Source organism: Lepidochelys olivacea (assembly GCF_965140295.1).
Source record: "Lepidochelys olivacea isolate rLepOli2 genome assembly, chromosome: 4".
NCBI lineage: Eukaryota > Metazoa > Chordata > Testudines > Cheloniidae > Lepidochelys > Lepidochelys olivacea.
In genome coordinates this window covers 56,798,780-56,823,407 of record NC_140414.1, presented here as the reverse complement: position 1 = coordinate 56,823,407, position 24,628 = coordinate 56,798,780, and the positions used below count along the sequence as shown (strand labels likewise).

The 24,628-nt window shown below is 39.8% G+C and overlaps 1 protein-coding gene across 1 annotated transcript in view; it reads left to right on the top strand.

The window, feature by feature from the left end:
- Positions 1-24,168, top strand: part of SLC7A11 (solute carrier family 7 member 11) — a 75,017-nt gene extending 50,849 nt beyond the window's left edge. Inside the window, exons 7-12 of the mRNA XM_084627144.1 lie at positions 10,637-10,760; positions 12,001-12,104; positions 12,852-12,948; positions 15,998-16,147; positions 17,964-18,141; positions 22,785-24,168. Coding sequence (XP_084483270.1) covers positions 10,637-10,760; positions 12,001-12,104; positions 12,852-12,948; positions 15,998-16,147; positions 17,964-18,141; positions 22,785-22,852 — 721 coding nt within the window. The 3' untranslated portion in view covers positions 22,853-24,168. The remainder of the gene's footprint in view (positions 1-10,636; positions 10,761-12,000; positions 12,105-12,851; positions 12,949-15,997; positions 16,148-17,963; positions 18,142-22,784) is intronic.
- The last annotated feature ends 460 nt before the right edge of the window (positions 24,169-24,628 follow it).

The window sequence follows — 24,628 nt, the reverse complement described above, 5'->3', positions numbered from 1 at the left end:
AGAATGTGTGCTATGTTCGTGTACTACTTTGTATGTTGGCTTCACAAATATTTGCACATTTTTGAGAGACTTGATTTTTATTTTTGGTGTTCATCTATGCTAGTTCTGAGGCAGAATAGCATGACATATTGTGGATCTTAAAGAGGAGTTACTCTTTTTTTTGTTTAAGTTTTGGTGTGAAAGAGCTGTGGATCATTTTGTTTTGCCATAGACATGGGTTAACCAGTGGACAATCCCCAAAAAGATTGTAACTTTTGTTTAGAAATACTGTAGGTCACATTTGGCTCTTACTGACAGTATGGCCAAGACTTTCAAAAGTGACTAGTGATCTGGCATGTCTTCTCTTTTTGGATGCCAAATGTGAGATTCATTAAAGGGGCCTGACATTCATAAAAGGTTAAAAGCAGAATAAATAACCCCTTTAAGATCACTCAGCTTGGTCACCCAAAAACTGAGGTACCCAGGATCACTGGTTGCCTTTCAAAATTCAGACCAGTATCTACCTCTTTCTCCTGTCATTAAAATATGGGCATATTCTACTCTCTATTACACCCATGCAACTCCAGTTGAAAAGTGGAGCTGTACAAGTTTAACAGAGCAGAATTTAGTCTGTTGTATTGAACTGATGTTATCTATACACAAAAGTCAAAGCAAGGAAATTCAAAGATGAATCTTAAGTCCCCGTTAAACTCATTTCAGGGATCTCCAGTCAGTCTGCAGCGTGCACGGCATATCATACCATATATGCATGAGCATATTTCAGACCACACTTGGAATTTTCTGGCTTTGGTGTGCTGTGTGAGAACTCGATCATTTCTTACAGTACCTATTTCTAGGTGCTGCATAAAGCATGCAGTGCACATAGTAAGTTTGCTGCAATATATCTAGCAAGATCTCATTTCCTTGCTCTCTTGGGGGAGAGTTATTTACATGCTAGATAAGCCCATTCGTCACAGTGCAATACTGTTAAGATGTCTTCCTTTAATTTTCTTTAAAATTCTCTTATTTTTGAAAAGTGCTAACTAATTAATGTCCCTCAAGGCACTTGCGTTACCATTTTTCTCATTTTAAATTCCTATAATAGAACAGCCTTTGTTGGTAAATTATATTCCAGTTTCCATGGCGCTCTTTGTTACAAGTAGCTGCTCTTTTCATCACTGAATAGTGCTATTTCAATTCATGCTGAAATATCAATGGTAACATACAGCAGCAAATTGTTCCTTTATGATCCTTGTCATTGTTGAAACTCTCCTGTTAAGAATTAAATGTCAAAGAATTTAATGAATATGAAAAGTCTGATTCCTTTTTTCTTTTTACCTTGTGAACCTAAGATATCATCCTTTGTTGTTACCAAACGAGGTTATTAAAATGCTAACAACGATGATTCCTAAAAAGCTCAGATGCAAGAAGCAGAGGGCACCGTTCTCCTCCACCTCTGCGGTAGCATCTGAGCGAAGTGTTTTGTATTCACTCTGCTTGTTACAAGACTCTGAACTTCAGCAGTTCATTTTCAGAATGGTAGGAGCCTAGCCAGTCTGCTCCATTACATTACTTGAGGTATTAGTGTGCAATTTGCTATTACATAAAACAGAAACATGTGTCCTCAATATAGATAATAGATATACATTCAGATCAGTGCATGTGAGTTCCCAAATCCTTTCACAGTCAAGATGTCCCAATCCTTACTATGACAAAGACAGATGATTTGACAGCTAATGTATTGCTAAATGGGATACTCCTCTCTTACCCGTCCCCTGCCCCATCTCTCTTCCCAGGCAATGACATTATAGTTATACGGCAATTGGTTTCAACTGGCTCAGACATCCAGAGCAACTACTTTCCCAGCTCAGATCCCCTTGTTTGTACCTCTGAGTTCCATGCCCGTGGCTGCCAGTTCATTGGCTAGTGTGATCTTCATGATTTATGGGAAAGCACTTGAATATGGCTGCTGCTATGTCAGTGGCATTGGAACAGTTTTTATAGTGGGGGGGGGGGTGCTGAAAGCCATAGAACAAAACTGTAAACCCTGTATATGATGGAAACCATTTCAAGCCAGGGGGTGCGGCAGCACACCCAGCACTCATGTGCTATGTTTGATATTAAATCTGACTTGAATTTCAGGAGACTTCTCTTTATTTTCTTTTCATACTAAAAATGATTTTGGCTGGGGGCAGTACGTCCTGCTCATAAATCAGGAGTTCAGAAATTCAATCATTCTGAAGTCATATGAGAACCTGGTGCAATAAAATATTTTTCTCTCTCATTTTTAATATATAATTGCCCCCCTCTATTTTTTTAAGCCTTCTATTGGTATGTGTGTGTCTATGCATTTCCTGTAGCAGCTGAGGAGAAGATAAAACTGAGACCTAGGGTTGTAAAATCCAGGTTGCAAAGGGGTCATGGCCAAGGCTTTCCCTCTAGACCTGTTGGCAGATACGGAAATTTAGGGCAGCCTTAAGGACAGTCTGTCTGAGGCTGGAAGACCAGGCTATTGCACAGTCTGCTCAGGACCTGGGGAGTACAAACATGGTTCAAATCCAGTTTTACACACTTGCCCCACTACACACATGCACTCCGAAGATGTTCTGTGTGCTGTTCACTCACGGCTGAGGATCTGGGCCTTAAATTTTAATATATCATTTACTTCTGATGTTTTCTTGAGAATACCAGGAGTGCTTATCCATTCTGTGCAGGAAGATGAGGGATTTCATTATGAACATGATATAAAGCCGATTAAAGTGTAAATGTGCAAAAATGTCAAAAGTTGAACAATTTATCATTACTGCCTTCTATGGTCTAAAACAATAAAAAGTATGAACCCTCTTTAGTTGGTTACACCAAGCTTCAGCTGAACGAGTTCATTCCATTCCTCTGTAAATTTTTTTTTTTTAATGGAAGATACCACCTTTACTAGATGGCAGCCAGGGCTTGAACATATTTAGAATCGTGTGTTCTAATGTGCAACCTGGCCAGCCAACTGGGTTAGAACATGGTATGGCTGTAGTCAAGTTTAAACCATGTTAAAAATAACCAGTGTGAATGGGGCACTTGGCACCAAACCTGCCAAAGGCTTTTGACATGTTTACTTCTGCTCAGTCCTGAGATTAAAATGTTTGGTTTGGACAATATGCTGTGGAGATCAGTGTTTAGCCCTTACAGCTGGTACCATTATAGGTCTTGAGTTCTGGCTGTGAGAGCATTTTAAGCCACAGCTGTAAAACAAATAAATAAATAAAAATTCAGAGTAGTGAATTAAATCCACTGTTTTAACATTGTTTGACCTGTCCAAGTCAGTTAGTCATGCAGCAGGCCCTTTATTAAATGAAACAAATTATAATCCAAGTGAGGTGAGTCAAAAAGCAAGTAATTAAAAGCATTTTGCTTTCCTTGCTAGGTGACAGAAAGTGAGAAGGCCTGATTCTCTACTCTGTTACATCTGTCATGCTGGTGTATCTCCATTGATATCAATAGCATAAAACTAATACAGTGAAGCAGAGAATCAGGTCCTTTAACTCTCATTCTAGCAATAACTTCTTTGGCACATGGGGTGGTGCAAATGAAATTGTGGCTTAATGGCCTACCCTTTCTCTCCACAGAAAGTCATGATCAAAAGACGATGAATAGAGCTCACTTGATTTAAGATTGTCTGAGCTGCAAGACCATAAATAACCATCCTAGTTCAGAACATATGGATGCTGGGAATGAAACATATTAACAGGCATTGAAGGGAAAAGAGCTGTGATTTTCTTCACACAATGTTCCCTACAATAATCAAAATAATAATCACTTATGGCTCAAGGCTACAAACCTAAAAATTATTGCACATGTTCCCATTAGTATTTTCAAAAATGCTCACTCAGGATCTGAAGCAGTGAAAACTGGGGTTCTAAACCACACAGTACAAAAAGTTCACAACTTCAAGCCCATTTGTGCTCGATTGCCCTGGGAGGTGGTACTCTTTTTCAGTTCTTTGTGTCCGTTTTACATCCCCACCCCCTTTCCTGCTACAGAAGATGAAGATGGCAGCCTTTTTAAACTTTACAGGACAGGTGTGAATCATTTTGATTTCTCCTTCACCATAATGGGTTATATTGTATGTCCCCCATTCTTCATGGGAAATACCAACAGATCTGTGGATGCAGACTTGCAAATGTTACACATCCTTTTGTTCTGTCTGTGGATTTGATGCATTCATGCATGCAGGCATAGGCTGAAAATCTGTGGATACAGACCTAAGACCCCAGAGATGTTACTCCTAGCCTGTGCATCCTCTGTGCTTCCACTGAGTTCCTGGCTCCTTCTGAGCTCCTGACTCTTTCCAAGCACTAGTCACATGTTTGCTCCCTTTCTGTGCTGCATTTATTTTCTTCCATGACTATTATTTGGGGGAAACCTGTAGCACAAATGTCTTCTGGACGTCTCCCACCATGAATGTGGCCCTACTACCCATGTAATAGACAATTTTTAAATTGTCCAAATTTGGAAGCAATGCACTTACAGAACTGTTTTTAAAAGACTTCAGTGATTCCCTGAGGAAATATCATTGCACAAGGGTAATTCCTATAAAGGAACCTGAATGGCCTATGATGGTAAATTTTCAGCACTAAAGAAATAAACAGTATGTACAGTACTGCATAATGAAAACCAAACTTCATGTCCTGCCATAATAACTTTGTAGCCATGTTGAAAGAAGTTAAGACTTCTGCTCATTAGGGTTTACTCAGCAGTAATATTAACTGCTTTCACCATTATTACAAGATAGTACATTTATTACCCAAATGATAATAAGTAATTTGCTTTGTTTTTTGTTTATTTTGGTACACTGGACGAGTTGCATTATGTTTTGCAAACAATGGATCTGATCCGGCTCCCCTGAAAATCAAGAACTCAAATCCAATTGCTTTCAGTGATAGGATCAGGTCCATAATTTATATTAGCTTTGAAGAGTAAAAATCTGCAATTTTGCTGGACTATGTAGGAAATTTGACTTATCATGTTCTTATCATATGAAAGGGAGAGCAGAGTTCTATGAGAGATTGTGCCTTTTATCAATGAATTTAATATGAAATTGCTGCAGTGTAAGGGTAATACACTCTCATTAGACAGATAGGAATTTGGCAGATAATGGCTGTTTGTTGCATGCATTACTGAAGACTGAAACCTTCATCTCATTTCAGAATTGCCTTTGCTTTCATATATGTTATCCACATTAAAATTTGCACCAGTTAAATTAAACCGATTTAGCTGAACCAGTGCACACCCCGAGGTGGACATTCTTATTTCTGTTTTAAGAGTGACATACTTCAGATCAGTTTAAACTTGCTCCTAAACAATTTAAACTGTATTGAAATAAATCTGGTTTCAGCCAAACTAAGAGGGTTCACATAGCCTTTTGCACTAATTGAACTAAATACAGTAAGTAGGTTTAAAATCCCACCTGAAATTGAACTAGTACAACTCTGTAGGTTGGATAAGCCCATAAGTGAGCTCTTCTCTTTTCCTGGGCATTCTATTCCACCAAAGATATGTAAGGGAGTATGAGCAAATCATTGATTGCTTAAGATCCTGCATTTCCTATATTCTGTTTACTTTTTTTCTCTGTGTGTGCCTGTTTTACTGTAGTTTTTCTCTTACTTTGCTTTTTATATTTGCTCCTTTGCCTTTATTCAGCTGCTAATCTATAACTGCTCCTTTTTCACATCTTCTTGCAGGCCTGTAGCCTCACTTTTTTGTGTACGGAGTTTTTCCCTGGACAGTGGGCTGAGCTAAGGCTTTAGTAAAATCTACATTTAAAGTGAATACAAGGAAATGACTTTTTGCTTGGCTGCGGAGCTATACGGTGTGCGGAGACGCACCATATGTTATGACTGTGAACTCAGCTCAATCTGTTGAGCATATTTTGACTGTATGACTGTCATTTCGTGGAAAGAGCAGCCTGCAGTGGTCTCAGCTCTGACCACTGACAGTTTGTTGTTATAAAGCTTGTCATTAAAGCTGGGATATGAGCTGTAGACCTCTGGGAATGTTCATAACCTGACTTATTGAAGTTGCTCTTCCTATCCCCAGGTTCTCATCTTTTCCTTACTGTGTCTTCCCTGTATGTTTCTCTTGAAAATATTTACAGTGAGTAATGCAGTAGCAGACCAGATTGCTGGATGAGCTATGATTTTGCTACACTTAGGATCAAATCCTAAACCCAGTGTATAGCCTGAGTAACTGGGCTGTGACCTAGGGAGGTCCGCAGACTCCAGGAAGGAAGAAATTCTCTCCCGGTCCATAACTAAGTAGTGGAGCTCTGACAGTAGGGAAGATGAATGACTTTTGCATCTATACAGTTACAGGTTTACCAACTCCATTCCTACCCCCTAATTCTTCTGGGATGCAGGGAGCCTCTCTCACTTGTGTTCCGTGGAGCACATGGTGTGCACACCCCCAATTCAGACTTCCCTGTTCCTGCATTGGAACTGCACCATATGTAGGGCAGGAAGGTGGGATTTGCCCCTCAATAGTAACTAGTCATGGGTAAATCTTAAAAAGTGTAGAGGCTTGGTTCGGTTGGGATAAGCACCCAGATGTTTGAATGTTCCCTAAATATTAACTGGCCCACAGAAAGAGTGAGAGTGACACTATAGTCCAGTATTTAGGGCAATCACCTGAGAGGTGGGGAAGCCCTGTTCAAATCCCTACTCCTGAAGCAGAGAAGGAATTGAACCAAGTGAGTACCACATCCTAGGTGAGATCGATACTTGTTTGCAGCCACACCTTGTAAGAGCAACTGCCACTTACAAGCAACATATCCCCTGGGAACACTTTCCCTACTGTGAATTGTCGACACTACCCATAACAGCAACAGCCACTTTGGAACAACATAGCAAAAGGACACTGTTATGTTGCTACTAATGAGTGTCTGCTGTATCCTCACCATTGGCCTAAAGGCTGTATCAGAGGCTTCCTCCTCCTCCCCGGCTCTTTTGTAAGGAGTCAGGCATGCTCTTAGCACTCCTACTGGCTCAGGCCCCATAGGCAAGATAGATGTTTCCCTGCCTATAAGCACCTGGTTTGAAGATCATGCTGGGGCTTAGTTGTGAAATAGGTGTCCTGGTGCCTGTGCCAGGCAGCATGCCCAGAAGCAGAAACTTAGGTGCCAAAGGGACTTTTACCCTGAAAATGTAGATACAAATGAATTCAGGTGCCTTCAGCATTTGGTGACAGCTGAACAGGGGTTTTGTGGATCTCAGTAGTACCTAAATTTGGATTTTATATGCGTAAATTCCTTTGTCGATTTAAGTTTCATAAGCTTTTCAATGCCTTATAGATAACAATTATGTCTCTCATATGACCTTATGGATAAATAGTACATAATGGGTCCTGTTAAATGCAGTGTAAACAAATGCCCAATAATATGGAGTATTAATATGGATCCAGTGTATCCGGAGTGAATTTACTTCATTGAGCATGCTCACTTGCACTTGTTTCGTAACTCCAGTTTTTCTTCTGGCATTATAGCTACTCACATAATGGTGAAAGGATTAATTTTATGAGATAGAGATGAATAAAGGTATCTTATTGCAGGCTGGGAATTCTCTCTCCAATTTGACCAGTAGAAAAGACTCTTTTAAAGCTCCTACTTAGTATTTTAACATAGTGTTCAAATCTGGCTTGATGTGCTATACAATGATTAAGTCACAAAATGCAATTCTGAACTGATGCGTCAATGAGAAGTCAACCAGGGCTGGATTACTCATCAGTTAAATCATGAAACTGGATCGTCATTTTTGTCAAAATTTGCCATTGCAAGCAGCCATCTAACAAGCAGCACTCACTGGTGTTACATGATAATGTATTGCAACCCCCTAAGGGCCTGATCATGTTGGGAGAGAAAAAAGAGGTATAGATGAAGCACTTTTACATAAGAGCACTAAGAACTTAGAGGTCACCAAGCCTCTTATTCTGCTCAAGGCTTTTGGGAACATGATGATTCCCAATCTTCAGGCAATGTAATGAACGGCACTTGCTGACTAGTTATGTTTTGTTGTTGTTGTTGTTGTTGCTATCAGCAGAGTTTTTAGTGGTACTCAGCATAAATAAGCCAGGACTCAGTGTGCTAAATACTCTCAGGTTTTAAAGTGCTTTTTACTTCTTTGGTTTTGAACTGCCATTTTATTTTAGAGGACATTTTATTGAGATCTGAATTAGAGGCACCTTGTAGTGCTAAGGTTCTTTAAGGGTTGATAAGTACTCAAGATGAAGAGCAGACAGTTTTAGCTCAGGTAGTTGAAGATTTTGGCTGCCTGAACTCAAGAAAGTCAGAATAGGAGATTATACCAGCAAGTAGAGGACATATATATTGGTAACAATGCAGTAATTTCATGACTTTCCCACCAGTACTCGAATTCTGTATTGTGTGCTATCCACCCCGCCATTGTGTCTTGCATTGAGTGACATATACAATCTGATGGGTTCCCTTTTTCTATAGTTACCTGAGACTGTGGGCCTCTTCCTGTAATAGCATTGGGCTTATGCAATGCCACAATGTCCATCATATTGCAATCATTGCTACATGATCCTAATGATCTCTCTAGTTTCTATAGTACTCATCACCATGGTTTCTAATGTAGTTAAGATGGGGAACAGTGTACACCACCACTGCATTTTTAACATCTCATTCCATAACCTCCTTTCAACTTGAAAGGTCTGTAAAGGTACCTGCAACAAGGTGCTCTGCCCCTTTAAAGGCCAGGGGGCCTAGAGCCAGCCAGTCCTGTTTTCAGGCAGACCCCTTTAAGGACAGGTGTTTGGGCCTGGTAGAAGGGATTCTTAGACCCAGCTGGAAGGGCACGAGGTAGTTATAAGAGCCAGAAAATGGCTCAGATGGTGGGAGAGCTGCCAGGAGCTGGGTGGTGATGGTGATAGTGGTAGTGATAGGAGGAGGAGGTGGAAGTCCCTGGGCCAAGGGAACAGCACCACATGAAGAATGTTGGTTCCTAGGGTTATCAACCCTCCAGAATTGTCTTGGAGTCTCCAGGAATTAAAGATGAATCTTTAATTAAAGATTATGTCATGTGATGAAACCTTCAGGAATACATCCAACCAAAATTGGCAAACCTATGGGTTCTTGTGGTAGGCACTGGAGAGGGGGCTCCAGGATAGCTTATAGGAAGACTGGGAATAACTTTTTTTTGTGTTTTTGTTTTGAATAATAAATTAAGCTCTGAGAAAAAGAGCCTTTGTGGAAGACAGGCCAGCAGCCTACAATGTTAAAGAAGGTCCTTATTAAATTCTTACCTAGGAGTGGCAATATAGTTTGCAAGAGTTATGACAAAAAACAACACATAATGGGTCAGTGTGTTGAATCCCAAAGGCGCTCTTTGAGGGAGCTGATTTTATTTCTTCTGGGATTTGTGCTAGCAGGTTCTGTGGATCATCCAGAACTCCTGATCTTCCCTCTTTCCTCCCATAGTTGACCGTGTCCATTGTTTTTCGTACAGAAGATTGCTACATGTAACAACCTTTTGATCCCATCAAAAGTAAAGCGTTGAGATCAAAATGTTTTGTTTTGCCATTTTTGAAAGAATGTTTTTTGTTTGTGTTTTTTGGTTCAAAACAAATTTTTATTTCAAAATTTTAAAAAATCAAAATAATCAAAAAAGCTCAAAACTGAAATGTTTTGTTTTGAGCCCAATAGGATGTTGATTGGACACACAATTATATTTTTTCTTCAATTTGCTGAAAATTTTTAAAAATATTCCATTTCAGGTTAACCCAAAACAAATTCTTCCCTGATTTTTAGAATTGCCAGTGAACTTAAAAAATCTGTTTTCACCTAGCTTTACTCCTGACTGAAGGGAATAGCCAAGAAGCAGGAGCAACCCCTTCTCAAGGCAATGCATATCCTGTATCTACCATGCTGCTTCCTGTTAACTTGGATTGATTAATTATTTCTCAAAGCTGAATCCCTTCTTGGTCTGAACCAGAGGAGGTCATTTTAAGGGAGGCAGTGTTGTTTACTGAGTAGAGCACTGGACTGGGATTCAGGAGACCTGATTTCTATTCCCAGCTCAGCCATTGGCACGACCTTGGACATGTCATTTTGCCTCTGCACCTTGGTTTCCCTTAATTAAAAAAAAATAAAAAAAAGGATAATGACACTGGCTCCTTTGAGAGCTTCGGATCAAAAGTGTTGTAAAATACAAAGCTCTTATTATTGTTTATTAACATGTTGTTCCTTCTCCCATATTGATAAAATAGCAAGGTTTTTCATGCTTATTGCTGCTATTTCTGAGGCAAACTCAATCTTCAGTTATCTTCATAAATTTCACTCCTGGGTGTGAATGCCAGTTGGCACATGGTAGAGCTTTTGAGGGCACTGTTGCACATGCCTGACTGAGGGCAGAATATGCCCGACTATGTATTATTTGAATAGTTGATTCAAATTAGAGACATGGAACATAAATTTATTTATTTTTACCTGTAGCTTCTAGTTATAATTTTTTAGATCACCAACTGCTCATCTGTTCATGCCAATCATAGATATAGGGATACAAAGACCAAATGGCTTTTTCTCATGTTCTTATTTGCTTCATTTTCAGGGAATGACTAGCAGATTGCAACTAATGAGCTTCTTTGTGTATTCCAGAAACATACCACTCGCAATATGCGTTTCAATGGTTATTGTCACAGTTGGCTATGTGTTAACAAATGTGGCCTATTTCACTACAATCAGCCCTGAGGAATTGCTAAATTCAGGGGCCGTGGCAGTGGTAAGTTATGGAGGAAAAATACAAATGTATAGATCTGGCTACAGTTAAAGTGGATCTGCTGCTGTTAAAGATGATCATTTCCCCCTGAAAATAAGAATAAAAAAAGTGGGACACTTATAATGAAGCACAAAAACACCCTTGTAAGGCCCCAATTTAGCAAAGCACTTAAACATGGGCTTAAGTCTCATTGACTTTATTGGATTCCTTATTGATGCATAGGGATGAATTTAAACTTGTGGATAGCATTAGCCCATCCCTATTCAGTTGACTTTTTAGAGTTGCTGGGACTTAAGTGCATGCTTAAGGTCAAGTACGGGTTTAAGTTTTTTGCTGAACTGTGGTGGTGTCAATTATTTTTTTGGCATCTGTCTTGCAATAAACAAGTGTAAAACCACATGCCAATATTGATACAGCTAAGGGTTTTTTCAACAGGAGAATCTGAACACCCTGTTTTCAAATGACTAATTCTGTAACATTTATAAAATCTAGCAGCAGAATGTTTCGTGGGACCACAGAAAATCACGGGCAGAATCTGTGTGATCCTTCAAACCATGAGGATAAGAAACAAAACTCTTATAGTAATGACCTAGGAGAGTGAGATGTGACTGGCTATTATAGACTGTAGGATGACGGAAGCTAAGTATTCAGAGTAGCAGCCGTGTTCGTCTGTATTCGCAAAAATAAAAGGAGGACTTGTGGCACCTTAGAGACTAACAAATTTATCTGAGCATAAGCTTTCGTGAGCTACAGCTTCATCGTTCCGATGAAGTGAGCTGTAGCTCACAAAAGCTTATGCTCAGATAAATTTGTTAGTCTCTAAGGTGCCACAAGTACTTTTTTTTTTTTTTTTGGAAGCTCAGTGTGGTGATCATTGTACAAAATATTATGCATGTTTGTATATGTATGACAAATGTGGATTAGACATCCATTCTCCTTCATAGAATGTAAATGAATAGTTGATAGCTGACAGTATTTAAAACAAATATTAGGGGCAGAGTCTACCCCTCTTCCATGAAATAGTACCTTAACTGATAAGTAGCCACACTGAAATAAGGCTTTGCTGTCTGAATAAGGTGCTACCCACTGAGTATGAGTGGGAGACACTTGTCCACAGTAAGTTGGATCCCACCAGTGAAGAGAAGATGACAAATGTGCAGTACAATGTCACAGAAAGTTATAGAATGGGATCTTGTAGAAACTATTATTTTTTCTGTTAATTCATGTTGCTCTCTTTTACCAGACCTTTGCTGAACGATTAATGGGAAATTTTTCATTAGCCGTTCCAATATTTGTCGCCCTTTCCTGCTTTGGATCTATGAATGGTGGTGTCTTTGCAGTTTCCAGGTGAGAAGATCCAGGTATTATTGGAGTGTGTGGGGGAGGTGGGTAAGACCATAAGAACAGCCATACTGGGTCAGACCAAAGGTCCATCTAGCCCAGTTTCCCGTCTTCTGACAGTGGCCAATTGCCAGGTGCCCTAGAGGGAATGAACAGAACAGGGAATCATCAAGTGATCCATTCCCTGTCACTCATTCCCAGTTTCTGGCAAACACAGGCTAGGGACACCATCTCTACCCATCCTGGCTAATAACCATTGATGGACCTATCCTCCATGAACTTATCTTGTTCTTTTTTGAACTAGTTAAGGCATGACCCAAAACCAAGAAGGGCAAATGAAGCCCGGATTAATTCCTTTAACTATCAGGAGAGGTTGACTACAATAGTCTTTTATCATGTTTGGCATTACTATCACATTGCTAAAGCCCTGTGAATTGCTTTAAAATTAATCCTTTTAATGTAATACCTAATGAATTGATGCTTTATTTCTATGGGGTAGGGTAAATGTGAGAAAACACTAATATTAACTGCTGGTAAAGACTGATAATGTCGGGATGGGGAATGGTTATAAGCCTTTCGCTTTGGTTTCTGAGTATGGGCTTCTGTTATCTTATAAAATCTGAATGTCTTCAATAAAAATAAGTAGAGCTGCTGAGGATAACTTTGAATGTGTTCTGCATCTCTAGTGAACTGCTTTGACTTCTCTTTGTAATAGAGTGTATTTAAAGTCTGTCCACATTTACTTCTCACCAGGATGTTCTACGTTGCATCCCGTGAGGGTCACCTTCCGGAAATTCTCTCCATGATTCATGTCCGCAAGCACACTCCTCTGCCAGCTATCATTGTTTTGGTAAATCATATAACCAAATGTTCCTGCGCAATATTCTGTATTACAGGCTTGCACAGGAGGATTCAAGCAGAACTTGGGGGCACTGCTGGAGTCTCATTTATTTATTTAGATTTTGGGGTTTGGTGAGGGGCAGAGGAATGTAGGCATTGAAGTGATCTATTCTAGTGCCTCCTCCTCTGTGTTTCTGATGGTAGCACTTAGCTCTTTGTGGCTGCTACCTAAATCCTGTCTCATTACACTTTATTTCTAAGGATTTGGAAAGTTGAAAGAAAGTGATTAATTGGACCCCTTTCAGTGACATGAATTCTCATAGAAAAAGGAAGTAGAGAAATAAAACTCAAATTCACTTAATTGGAAGCATAGCTAAACAGTAGTGTCTGAGAGCACCATAATGTGAAAAATGCAAACCATGATACACAAAGGTAATGTAGGAGGGGGGAGCCCTGAGCAGTGCAGTGATTGCTTTTTAATCTTTGTGAGAACGTGTCTGAAAAGATGGGGAACAGAGAAACAATTGTGAAAGGGCTATGAGAAGAAAGGAAAAGCACAAGGTAGTATAGTGATGGGCCAGTTACCAATTCCTAAGACAGACTCACAGCTAAAAGTTGGCTCTGTGTTCACACTGAAGACTAATTTATGCAGGAAAGCATTAGGAAAAAAGAAGAGCAGTAACTCAGGCCCTAATTTTCAAACTCAGTTGCCTAACGTTATGTCTGTAAATAAATTTCCATTTAGGACTCAGTCTTCTGTGGGAATTGGGGTACTCAGCACCTCTCAGCATCAGGCCCTGAGGAACCAATGGCCCTGCTTCAGATGGCTTGACCCTTGTATACATGTGCAATCCCACTGACCTGAGTGGGACTCCATGTTGGTGTAGGGAGTCTGCTGATCCAATCAGATAGCAGGATTTGGGCCTAAATAAACACTTACAATAGGTGCCTAAATACTCACTTTAAATGTGCACATATCAGTTTAAGGGTCTGTTTACACTGCAGTCAGACACAGGTGTGGTTATAGCACGTGCTGACACACCCAAGCTAACTTTAGTCTAGCTAGCGCAAGTGCTAATAGCAACGGAGCTCAGCAGGATGGGCTAGCTACCTGATTACAAGCCTGCTAGGGAGGCTGGGTACATATTGTGCTGGCTTCCACGCTGCCACGGTTTCACTGTTATTGGTACCTGCCCTAGCAAGATTCAAGCTAGCTCAGATATGTCTCCATGTGCTGCAATCACACATCCAATTGCAGTGGAGCCATATGCTAAATGTTTAATTTTAAATTTATTCATTTATTCATAAATTTAGGTGCCCAAGTTTGAAAATTGGGTTCCCTAAGTGGGGGCGGGGGGGGGGGGGAGAATGTTTTAATGTATTTGGTTTACCCTGCAATCTTCCATTTGTTTTGCTAAATATTTTATTGACTCTTTTGTGACTTACATTTCTGTTTAGCACTTGGCACGGTGCAGCTTTCCTGAGTTCCCTTTTATTGTGTTAGTACCAGTTACACACACTACTTTTCCTTCTAGAAGCAGCATGCTTCTATATGAAGATGGCTTTTATGCAGACTCTTCCTGTTGTTCATGCCATCCTAGAGATAAGTGCAGTTGTTACAAAGATGATTTTCTGCCCTGACCCTTAGCATCTCTTCGTTTTCCTGTTGTGTGTTATGTAGAGGGCTGAGCTTGTTTTGGGGAGAGGAGGAAAATGAGCACATTCAGTGCTCGAGGCTCAGTACACAAAGTGAAGAAAGGAAGATATTGCTTATTACATGCCAGCTTATTTGTGGCTAGGGGAACTCTTAATATCAAGATGTGCATATAACAAGCTGAAGTAACCATGTGATCCTATCTGTAGCCTTTTTTGTGTCTTACCCCTATTTCTGTCCTCCACCATTGGTTTCCCTGCATTGCAGCATCATGCTTAAAGTTAGATTTTTAGGGGGGCATGGTCTATGGGTGAAATCCTGGCCGCACTGAAGTCAAATGCTGAATTCCCATTGATTTCATGAGGTGAGGATTTTATCCTGTATCTTTTATTTGTAAAAAAAACTAGCACATTTGGGGGACTGTGGAAATGATAATGGGCTGGAAGTCAGAGGGGGTGTTCAGTGGGGTAAGCCCCATGTTTGAAATATTTACACTTCCTGTCCAAATCCCAAAGAGGTCTTTACTGCCAAAAATCTATGTGTGGTGCGTTAGTTTTTTTCACTGAAAAACCAAACAAGTTAATTATCTCACTGTAAAATCCTAGTGGAGACAAGGTAGAGGTAGTTTTTATCACAATTTAGCTAGGCAAGGCCAGCCTTACATGCCTCCACCTCCCACCCAGGGTTGACCTTGCCTCACTACATCTCAGTAAAAACTACACAGCCTGTCTCCACTAGGATTTTTTACTTTTTTGTTTGGCAGTCAACACATAGCCTATAGCCAGGTTGACCTAGCCCTTCATTCCAAAAAGGATAAATTGGCTGTGCCTTTTGAATTAGACCATAAAAACAGAGAGCTGGTTTTCACTAGACATTTTTACCTTGCATTATTGTGATACTTAACATGCTTGTAAAAGCGAGTGTGGACAATCCCCAGCCATTTGATCCAGGCTATAAATGTTTATTCTTTAACCTAGGCTGATCCCTCTGATTAAAAAAAAAGTTTGTAGCCTAGAACAAATGTGTGTGGAGTTTCTACACTAGTTTTTACAAACATATTAGGAACTGCAAATTTAATTAACTGCCAAAGTGCAAAAGTCTAGTTTAGACATAACCTGAGTTCCTGTGTGCTCTATGTAGACATTAAAGATCTCAGGGCACTTCTCATAAGAGTAGGGGCTTTCCTGGTGTTGACCAAAATTTCCCCTTCCCCTGCTGTGTACATCCTTCTGGGTGACAATTTAGCTGCTGTTCTCCACTCCAGAGGTGATTGCATTTCAGAGGTGCAGTATGTGTGTAGTTTGTGATTGGTTATGGGACGAAAGTCATACTATAAATACAAGATGATATAAATAAAAGAAGTGTGTGCATTAAGTCTCTCTTATGCTCTGAATTTCTTTTGCAGCACCCTCTAACAATGATAATGCTCTTCACTGGGGATCTGTACAGCCTCCTGAACTTCCTCAGTTTCGCCAGGTGGCTTTTTATTGGGCTGGTAGTTGTTGGGCTGATTTATCTCAGATATAAACGTCCTGATATGCCTCGTCCTTTCAAGGTAACTTCAGCAATCTGACTGTTTTTACATAAATCTCTCTCCCTGTACTTAACCCTTGCCTAGTCCACAGACTGATGTTAAGGGAACAGATTTTCTGGAGTAAAATGTTAGCTGCTGGCAGGCAACCGATGCTAACAGAATTGATTCTTTTACTGTAGTTTAAATGTTTAACTTTAGAATTCCCAGCTTGTTTCGCTACAAGATCTCTGATGAAGAGCAAATATATTAATCTAGCCATGTTTCTCTCTAGAGAAGAAGTCTTTCTTGTTCACTGTTGATGGGGTTTGGGGAGAAGCAGTTGTATATTTATATTTAGGTTCGTGTGTGAAAATGAAGGTGTTTGATCGATTTTGCTCACACCATGTTGAGGAACTAAGGTAGTAGGTTCTGACTGCTCTGTAATCTAACAAACTGTTTGAAGATGCCTCCTAATTGTACACAGCTGTGTATCTTTCAAACTGCCAGTATTTTGGGGGCATTGCAGCTGGGCCTCAGTCTGGCCTTTGGTTTGCAGGCCGAAACAACGTCATCTACATTTTGCAACCAGAATTAATGTCAGGAACAAAAATTGGTAATTAGACATCAAGAAGGTATTTTTTTAATTTTTATTTTCCTAATCTCTCTGCAGAGCCTTATTTGGCATTAATCACCAATTTCAGGTACAAACAGGTCATTAGACATTAAATTACTGGTATTTGTACCCACAACAGTTACTTTTGAGCACTAAATTGCACCCAGAAAAATTGCTCCATCTGGCCTGCTAGTTATTTCGGCCTTGATTCTGTCACATTTATTTATATTAAGTAGTACCTTACTATGTGAATATTCCCAGTGAGGTTACTTGTATAGCAAGACAGTACTTAGCATGAGTAAGAGTAGCAAAAACCTATCCCTATTTAAATATGAGGAAGAAACTTATCTTAACTTAGAAAATAATTTGCCTTGTTGCATTCTTGTAGGCGTATAAATGAAGGGTAGCTGCTTAGCACATTTCTCGGTGATTTCTTTTTTACAACACTTTGACAGGGTACAATAGAGAATTGGTAATGTCTAAAGGCAAGGGGATCATCTCTTGAGAATTCTCCATTACAGTAGGCTTCTAGTTAGCAGCACCATCATGCACCTCCTTCAAAGAGGTGAAAAGACAGTTTACAGCATCACCCTCGAAAGTTGAGAGAATTAATTGCTATTTTTTCTGCTTTCAGAATGGCATTGATAACATAATCAGTCATGCTGTCAGAAGCACAATACTTCTTCAGTAACTGTCAGTTACCTAATGCTATCAAATATCTTTTATCCGTGGTCAAATGACAATTTAACTTGCGCTCCTCCAGCCAGATTTTGTTTTGTACCTTAGGAAGGATATCAGTATGTACTTAATAATTTTACAAGACAGCTGGTGACTTGAGCGCTTTGCTTTATTTTAAAATAGAGTGTAATAGGTAATTATCAAAGAAGAAATCTTTACTATAGTTAGTGCTGCTTATCTAAGAGAGGACTAGAGGAAGGACTTTTGTAATATAACATATTTATGACTCTTACATTTTAAAGGATGTAAAGTGCTGTGGTGTTTTAGTGTGTAATTAAGAGACTGCTGTAGAACTTACTGTGTCACACTGTATTTAATTTATATTCTTTAGTTACTCACATTTCAAAGACATGTTCCAAAACACTAGTATTTCTGCAGAACCATAGTGTGCTGCTGTGTTTTATCCAATTTATATTTCATGGAACATTAAATACCAGTGTCATTCAATAACCAAGGTCAGTGGAAAGTAATAACGTTTTTTGGGGGTTTTTTTGGCCTGTGTTTCAGGTGCCGCTATTTATTCCAGCTTTGTTTTCCTTCACCTGCCTCTTCATGGTTGCACTGTCACTTTACTCTGATCCTGTCAATACGGGAATAGGCTTTGCAATAACCCTGACTGGTGTCCCCGCCTACTACCTCTTTATCATATGGGACAAGAAGCCAAGGTGGTTCAGAAGGCTCTTAGGTAAGTCCACATTAATGTGGGACTCTTCCTTCTCTCTCAGAACTTTTCAGTCGATCTCTGTAATGGGGTTGCCACCCCCAAAACACTCTCTCATAGCATGGGGTGGCCCTTATCACTGGGCCTCACTCCCCCCCTCCCCCTTGTTAAGACTGCTCAAAAACTCCATAGCCCAGTTTGGCTGCTGCTGTGATTTAGCCCTCCAGCTAAGTAATTAACAAAAACACCACCCTTTCCAGGCTATACCAGTACAAACATAAACACAAAGCCAGAGTCGTCTTGCCAATATCAAACAGTGCCCAGCCCCTTCTTTCTTAGGGTCTGGTCCAATTTCAATAACTCATACAACTTGACACACTTCAGCTTTCAGCCGTTCCCAGGCTGTTTCCAGTTTCTCCCTCTTAGTCCTTCCTGAACTCCTATGGGATGGCTCTCTAATGAGCAGCAGCTCCCAAGACTTGCTTCTTTCCTGGAGGCCTCCCTTCTCTTTCCATCTCTCCTCTGGCATCTGAGTATCCAGGCTTCTCCCTTATCTATTCCAGAGGCCTGATTGAGTCATATGACCCATTTTCCCCTGGGGTGGCAAGTTAAGTATGTCACAGATGGGGCTGAGACCCAACTCCCCTTAAAGGGTCAGCCACACTGTGATAAGCCCCAAACTGGAAAGGCCTTTCGATTCTTGTCACCACTCTGTTCCAGGGACAGCAGAACCACTTGCTTTTCACTCAAATGCTGTAACCATTAAACTAAACTCCGGCTAATTAAATGGCCATGTCTGCAGCATGCTTATTCTTTAAACCAATCAGACAGACAAGCATTTTTTAAACAAGACATTTCAGATTACTGAACCCCTGTGCACCTACCACACAGGTATCTGATCCCAGTTAAGTTACTGACCTTCCTCCTACAGTCATTTGCCTGTTCTAATAGATTAAATGTTTCCTTGAGAGGACAACAGCTTCTGACAACTAAAGCATTGCCCTAAATGTAGGTCTGATTCTACACTCACTACTCAAACCAAACACCTATGGGCTGCAGTAGGACTTTGTTTAAAGTAAACTGTGCTGGATCCTTTAATTAATCCTTCATTAAAACGGATCCTAGATGGTGATGTGATTCTTAATGACAGGTTTCAGAGTAACAGCTGTGTTCGTCTGTATTCGCAAAAAGAAAAGGAGGACTTGTGCCACCTTAGAGACTAACCAATTTATATGAGCATAAGCTTCATCCGAAGAAGTGAGCTGTAGCTCACGAAAGCTTATGCTCAAATAAATAAAGGTGCCACAAGTCCTCCTTTTCTTTTTGATTCTTAATGGTTACTAAAAAGCAAAGTTATGGGATAAAATGCTTTATGTTTGACATATTGTCATGATGGTTGTTTACATCTTTTCTGTGAATGACTTCCAACATATTTTCCTGAAGTAACTTAGCTGTATTTTTTCTTTTTTTTTACATCTGAATCTAATTGAGGAAAATTGTTTATATATTATTTTTGGAATTTTTTCAAAAACCTGTGAAACTTTTGATGTGTTGGGGAAGAGCTGTCTGAATCTCTTTTGATTAGAGACGAAAAAACAGTACAGTTAATTTTAAAAAATGCTGTCCCACTCCCTTTTTAATTTTTGTTACTCATCCCTATTTTGTGAGGTTTTATCATGAGACAGTTTCAGTGCAAACAGAAATATAGGCAAGATCTCCTAAGAGATTTGAGAAACGGTGGGCAATTTGTTAAACAAAACTGGGTGAAAAGCTTACCTTATGCTGCAGACACTTGGTGAAAGCTAGAGATTTGAATAGAAGTTGGTTTCCCCACTACAGTTTATTAAAATAAAAAATCAAGGGCTCTCCCCAACTCCACACCACTGGGCTTTACTGGACCTTTAAAATGAGCTTGTCCTAATAAAGTAGCACAAGTATCTTGTGTGCATGCAACATGTACTTCTGCCAATGACAGGCCAGTTTGTGCCTCCCAGCAGCAATTAACCAGCCCTATTCTGAGTCGGAGATGTCCACATTAGTTTATGATTTCTTTGACTTGACGTTTAGGAACTAGAAAATATTTTCTTAATAAACCAACAATATTTGTTTGCATTTTCTGGTGAGAAGCTCTGAGGTTTTGCAACATAGTTACTTGAAACTCTGCGGCCACAGGATGCCAGTGTTGAACTACATTACTCAGGTGAAAGGAAAATATTCTCTTTAAGGGAGATTGGATATACATTATGCTTTTTCTACCAGCTGTGACAGTGTGGCTGATTCTTCTAGCCCTTTGGAGAACACCGGATCCTCATGCAGGAAATCAAGCCAGATGCCTGTGTAACACATACAGACGCACAGTACTGGCTCAGAGGGGAAAGCAGCAGACACCTGTCAATATGGGTGAAACAGCTTGTTCAGCTTCCCTGTGTTATTCCTATAGTAACAATAGTAGTTAGAGAAAACTGATGCTGAGAGTTTTGAGGTGGGGAGGAGGTGATAACCCACTCATTAAATAAACAGCTTTGTTTCAGAGTAGGCAGTGAGAAATATCCCTGGAGTCATTTTTTAAAAATGATATTACTTTGCAGGAGTTGATACTGCTGCACTGTCGAGACCAAAGAGCATTTTTCACATGTACTGTTTCAGAATAAGTCTATTTAGGATGCTTCTCTGAGATCTGAATAATGCATTTAGCTGATCTCCCACAGAGACTGCAACATGAGCATTCATCTTACTTATCAAGTTACCGTATTTCATAAAAATAACTTCACTTACTGTGAAGTTAATATGCCTGGCCAATGCAGGTAGCCAGAGGGATGTTTGAGTTCACTTTCTCTCTCTAGCTCTCTCACTCCCAAATGGCTTTTAATCTTGCACCAGGCAGTTAATATTTCACTAGTATCAGACACTTGTGAGACATAGTTTTACACAATGTGCTTGGACAAATCATATCTGCACCTGGCTGTTTTCTTACCTTTGACAGAATTAACCTGAAACCAAAGATCCAAGAAAAGGGGCACCCTACAAAAGTAGATTCATAATGAAAAGAATGTAGCAGAAATCAGAGGTGGAGCTGAGCCAAAACACATGAATTTGGGGGTGTTTGTTACACAGCCCTAAATCTGGATCAATGTCTCTTTATAATGGGCTGAGCATCCCCCAACCTTTGAGGAATTTAAAATTCAGCAATTGCTCTGAATGTTGAGGGCTGAGCTCATATCAGGGTAGAGATATGCTGTACTTGTAAAATCCATCCCATTCTTTACCTGCTATTTCTAGACATTAGAGGGTGCCATGTGCCCATTCAAGGTGTAGCATGATATGTTCAGTGCTGCTCTCCTTGTTGAGTTAATGAGGTTGGGCTCCACAGGAATTCATCTCCGCTTTATGCTAGAGAGCAGCAGCAGGCCCCTTGTCCTGTCATCGACATGTCCAGTGAATCACTGCTGTTACTGTGAGGTTTCTTTCCCATTCCCAGCCTTTATTCTGTGGTTATAGATAACGACTCCGAGCTCGCCTATGAAGGCAGTCCAGATGAGCCTGACTTTCGTTTATGCTCAGGGTCCTTTAAACTGCCCTGGAAGCGCACAAAGGGCTTTACAATGGATACAAAGATAACTTGCGGTGCCAGAGTGGTATAAAGGGCCTTAGTGTAAATGAGAATCAGGCCCAATATCTCTAGCCACTGCTTAAAGCACAAAAGTACCATGGGTGTTTCAGTGCTTGCAGCTTCTCACTTCCATAATCCAGGCTACAATGCAAAGTATTTCTTCTGAAAAAACTCCTCCCCTTAAATATTGTATGAAACCTCTGCGCCCCCCTCCCCGCCCCAAATAAAAAGAGCAGAGAAGAAGAGCTGCACAGAGAGAGATTCTCCATTGTCTTGCACCTTGTGTCATTTACCAGTGCAGAGTGAGTGTGAAACACTAACAAATCAGAATGGTAGTGTGTTACCCCCCCTAGTGCCCTCATTTTGCCCTGGTGTAAATGACTACACAAGGTGCTGGGCAGCGGCGAATCAGGCCCTTGAGTGGCAAGGATGCCTTTTAGTTTAAGATGAACTTTGAAGAAGAAGTGAATCTTTCCTTGGTATTCAATATTTATGATTGGTGCCCACATCAACAGTGTAAACAGGCACACCACTCAAAGGACAAATCCCACTAATCCATGACTCTTCTCTTTAATAATAGCAAAGGTCACAAAGAAAAATATAAAATTGTATCTGACTTGTAACATGTTTAAACCAGTGCAGAGGCGTTACATGCACATATTTAATATTTTATTTTGGTCAAGCAGATTCTGACACAGAATATGGGTGCATCATTCAGCATATTTGGACCTTTATTGCAACATTAACTATTTTGTTTTGAGCTGAACAACTGTAGAGAGTCAACTCTCTAGAGATAATGTCTAAATAGAAGTCTCTCCAACAAATAAGAACCTTTCTATACCTAGTAATTGTCCCTTTTTGGCACAGAGCTGAGCAAAATGTGGTTAGAAAAGGAACACAGTGGTAGGGCTCTTTAAATGAGACACCTTATGATGCTATGACTGGTACATCTAAATACTTATGAACACACATAATTGGTGAGTTGAAAGCTCTTCTAGGAAAATCTTCCTTGATTGCTTCCCACATATCTCCAGTTTCTTTACTTTTATCTTTGCAGACAGGGTAACTGAAACATTGCAAATCATCCTGGAGGTTGTCCCAACGGAAGATGGCTTGAAATCGTGATCACTTACATCATGAAGAAGCAGGTGTTGCCTGAGTGCCCCATTTCAGCTTGGGGCATTGGGATAGGGAGGTTTTTCCCCCTCCCTGGAAGTTCAGTGAATTACAAGAGCAAGTCACAGTTAAAATTAAGCCTGGAAAAGAATTGGTTACTAGAGCTGTAATTTCTTTTTACATTTTCAAACTTTTGTACAAGGAGTTGATATGTAGAAAGTACATCTGCTCTGTGCTGTAAAATAACAGAAGCCACAGCACTCATGTGGACATCGATCCCATCTTGTCTCTCTAGGAGAGTGGGGACAAGTAGGAAAAAAAATGAAAAATCTCATTAGTATTTCCCTTTTATAATATTATATTTTAGCAAACCTTAGGTTCTTCAAATTGGGGATTTTACTACATTGTCAATGAACATTTGTTCTGGAAATGTTTTTGTAATCAGATATACTGTGAACAGTGTATCCTGCACCCTGCTCATGAAGAACCTAGCCTTCGCCGGAAAGCAGGGCAAGGTAAAGCTCCTTAGCTAAAAGTTTGGGTCAACATTGTTCTTTCTCTCCCTCCATTCTTCACCCATATCTTACTTCTCTTGTCTCAACTGAAGCAGCACCTCAGTTCCTCACATACAAACAGGGTGGCTTCACCCACCTTTGTGGTGGCCTAGTAGGATTGCTAAATTACCTGAGTTTTTTTCAATAGAGTAATTGAAAATAGATTCTGATATTTAATATTGATTTTCTGCTAAAGGGAAGGCAAATTTTAGGTTTGAGGCAATAATTTGATGCATTTGAAAAGTTTCTACAAGCCTGAAAGTTATCATTGGTTCTGCCGGTATTCCACAGTATATATGTAAGAAATATCTCTCAGTCCAGTAAATACTTTCAAATCAGTTGAGACATTTGAAATTCAACCACTGAACATACATGGATATTTGTAGTCTAGGAAAATGTGGATCTGCAGTCCTCATTTAGGCAAAGCTCCCATTAAAGACAATAACAGTTGGTTAACAGATGTGATTGGAAGTACCACCAGTTATGGAATCAATGGGAATTTTGTCAAAGAAAGGACAGCTGTTTTGGAATAAGCATACTAAGTGAAAGGTGAATTAGAGAAGGTTTGGAACGTTGAATTGGATATGTACACAAACCGTGGGATGTTTTCTTAAACACAGCAAATCTCAGCAAATTATGTTCTCCTACAAAACCTACTTCCTGGTTCCCAGTTTCAACTGAAACTAGAAATTAGGGAGGAAATTGGGTTGCAAAAATTGAAGGCAAAACTTGGTTCAGAATCAAAACAGTTTGGTGCGTTTTTTTTTCCAGTTTGTGGTTTGGGTTAAGGTTTGGCTCAGTTGTGACTTAGCTTGCCCTTTCCTATTAATAATACTTTGCACAGTAGGTGAACACTGAAATATTTTAAATGCTCAAGAAAGTGGTTCTATATTTCAAAGACTACTCCAGCCTTAGGATAAGATGTTACTGTTAATATGTTAGAAAAAAAACCCCGTAATTAAATATTTAAATATCTACTTTTAAAACTGTTGCCTATTAGAAGATAAATTGTTTCTTCAAAACCTTCATGAAACAGACAGAAATCTTTTAATTTATATATATGGAGGGAAACACTAGAACTATCTAAACTTCTACAGTTAAAGGGATGCTGTCAACTTGAAGTAATCAATTTTTAAAAAGAAGAGGTTTAAAGTCTGTTCACTGCACATGCTTCTGAGGTCTCCTGCCAGTTTTTGTGGTCTTACAATCACATTTTCCTGGGTTTTTTTGT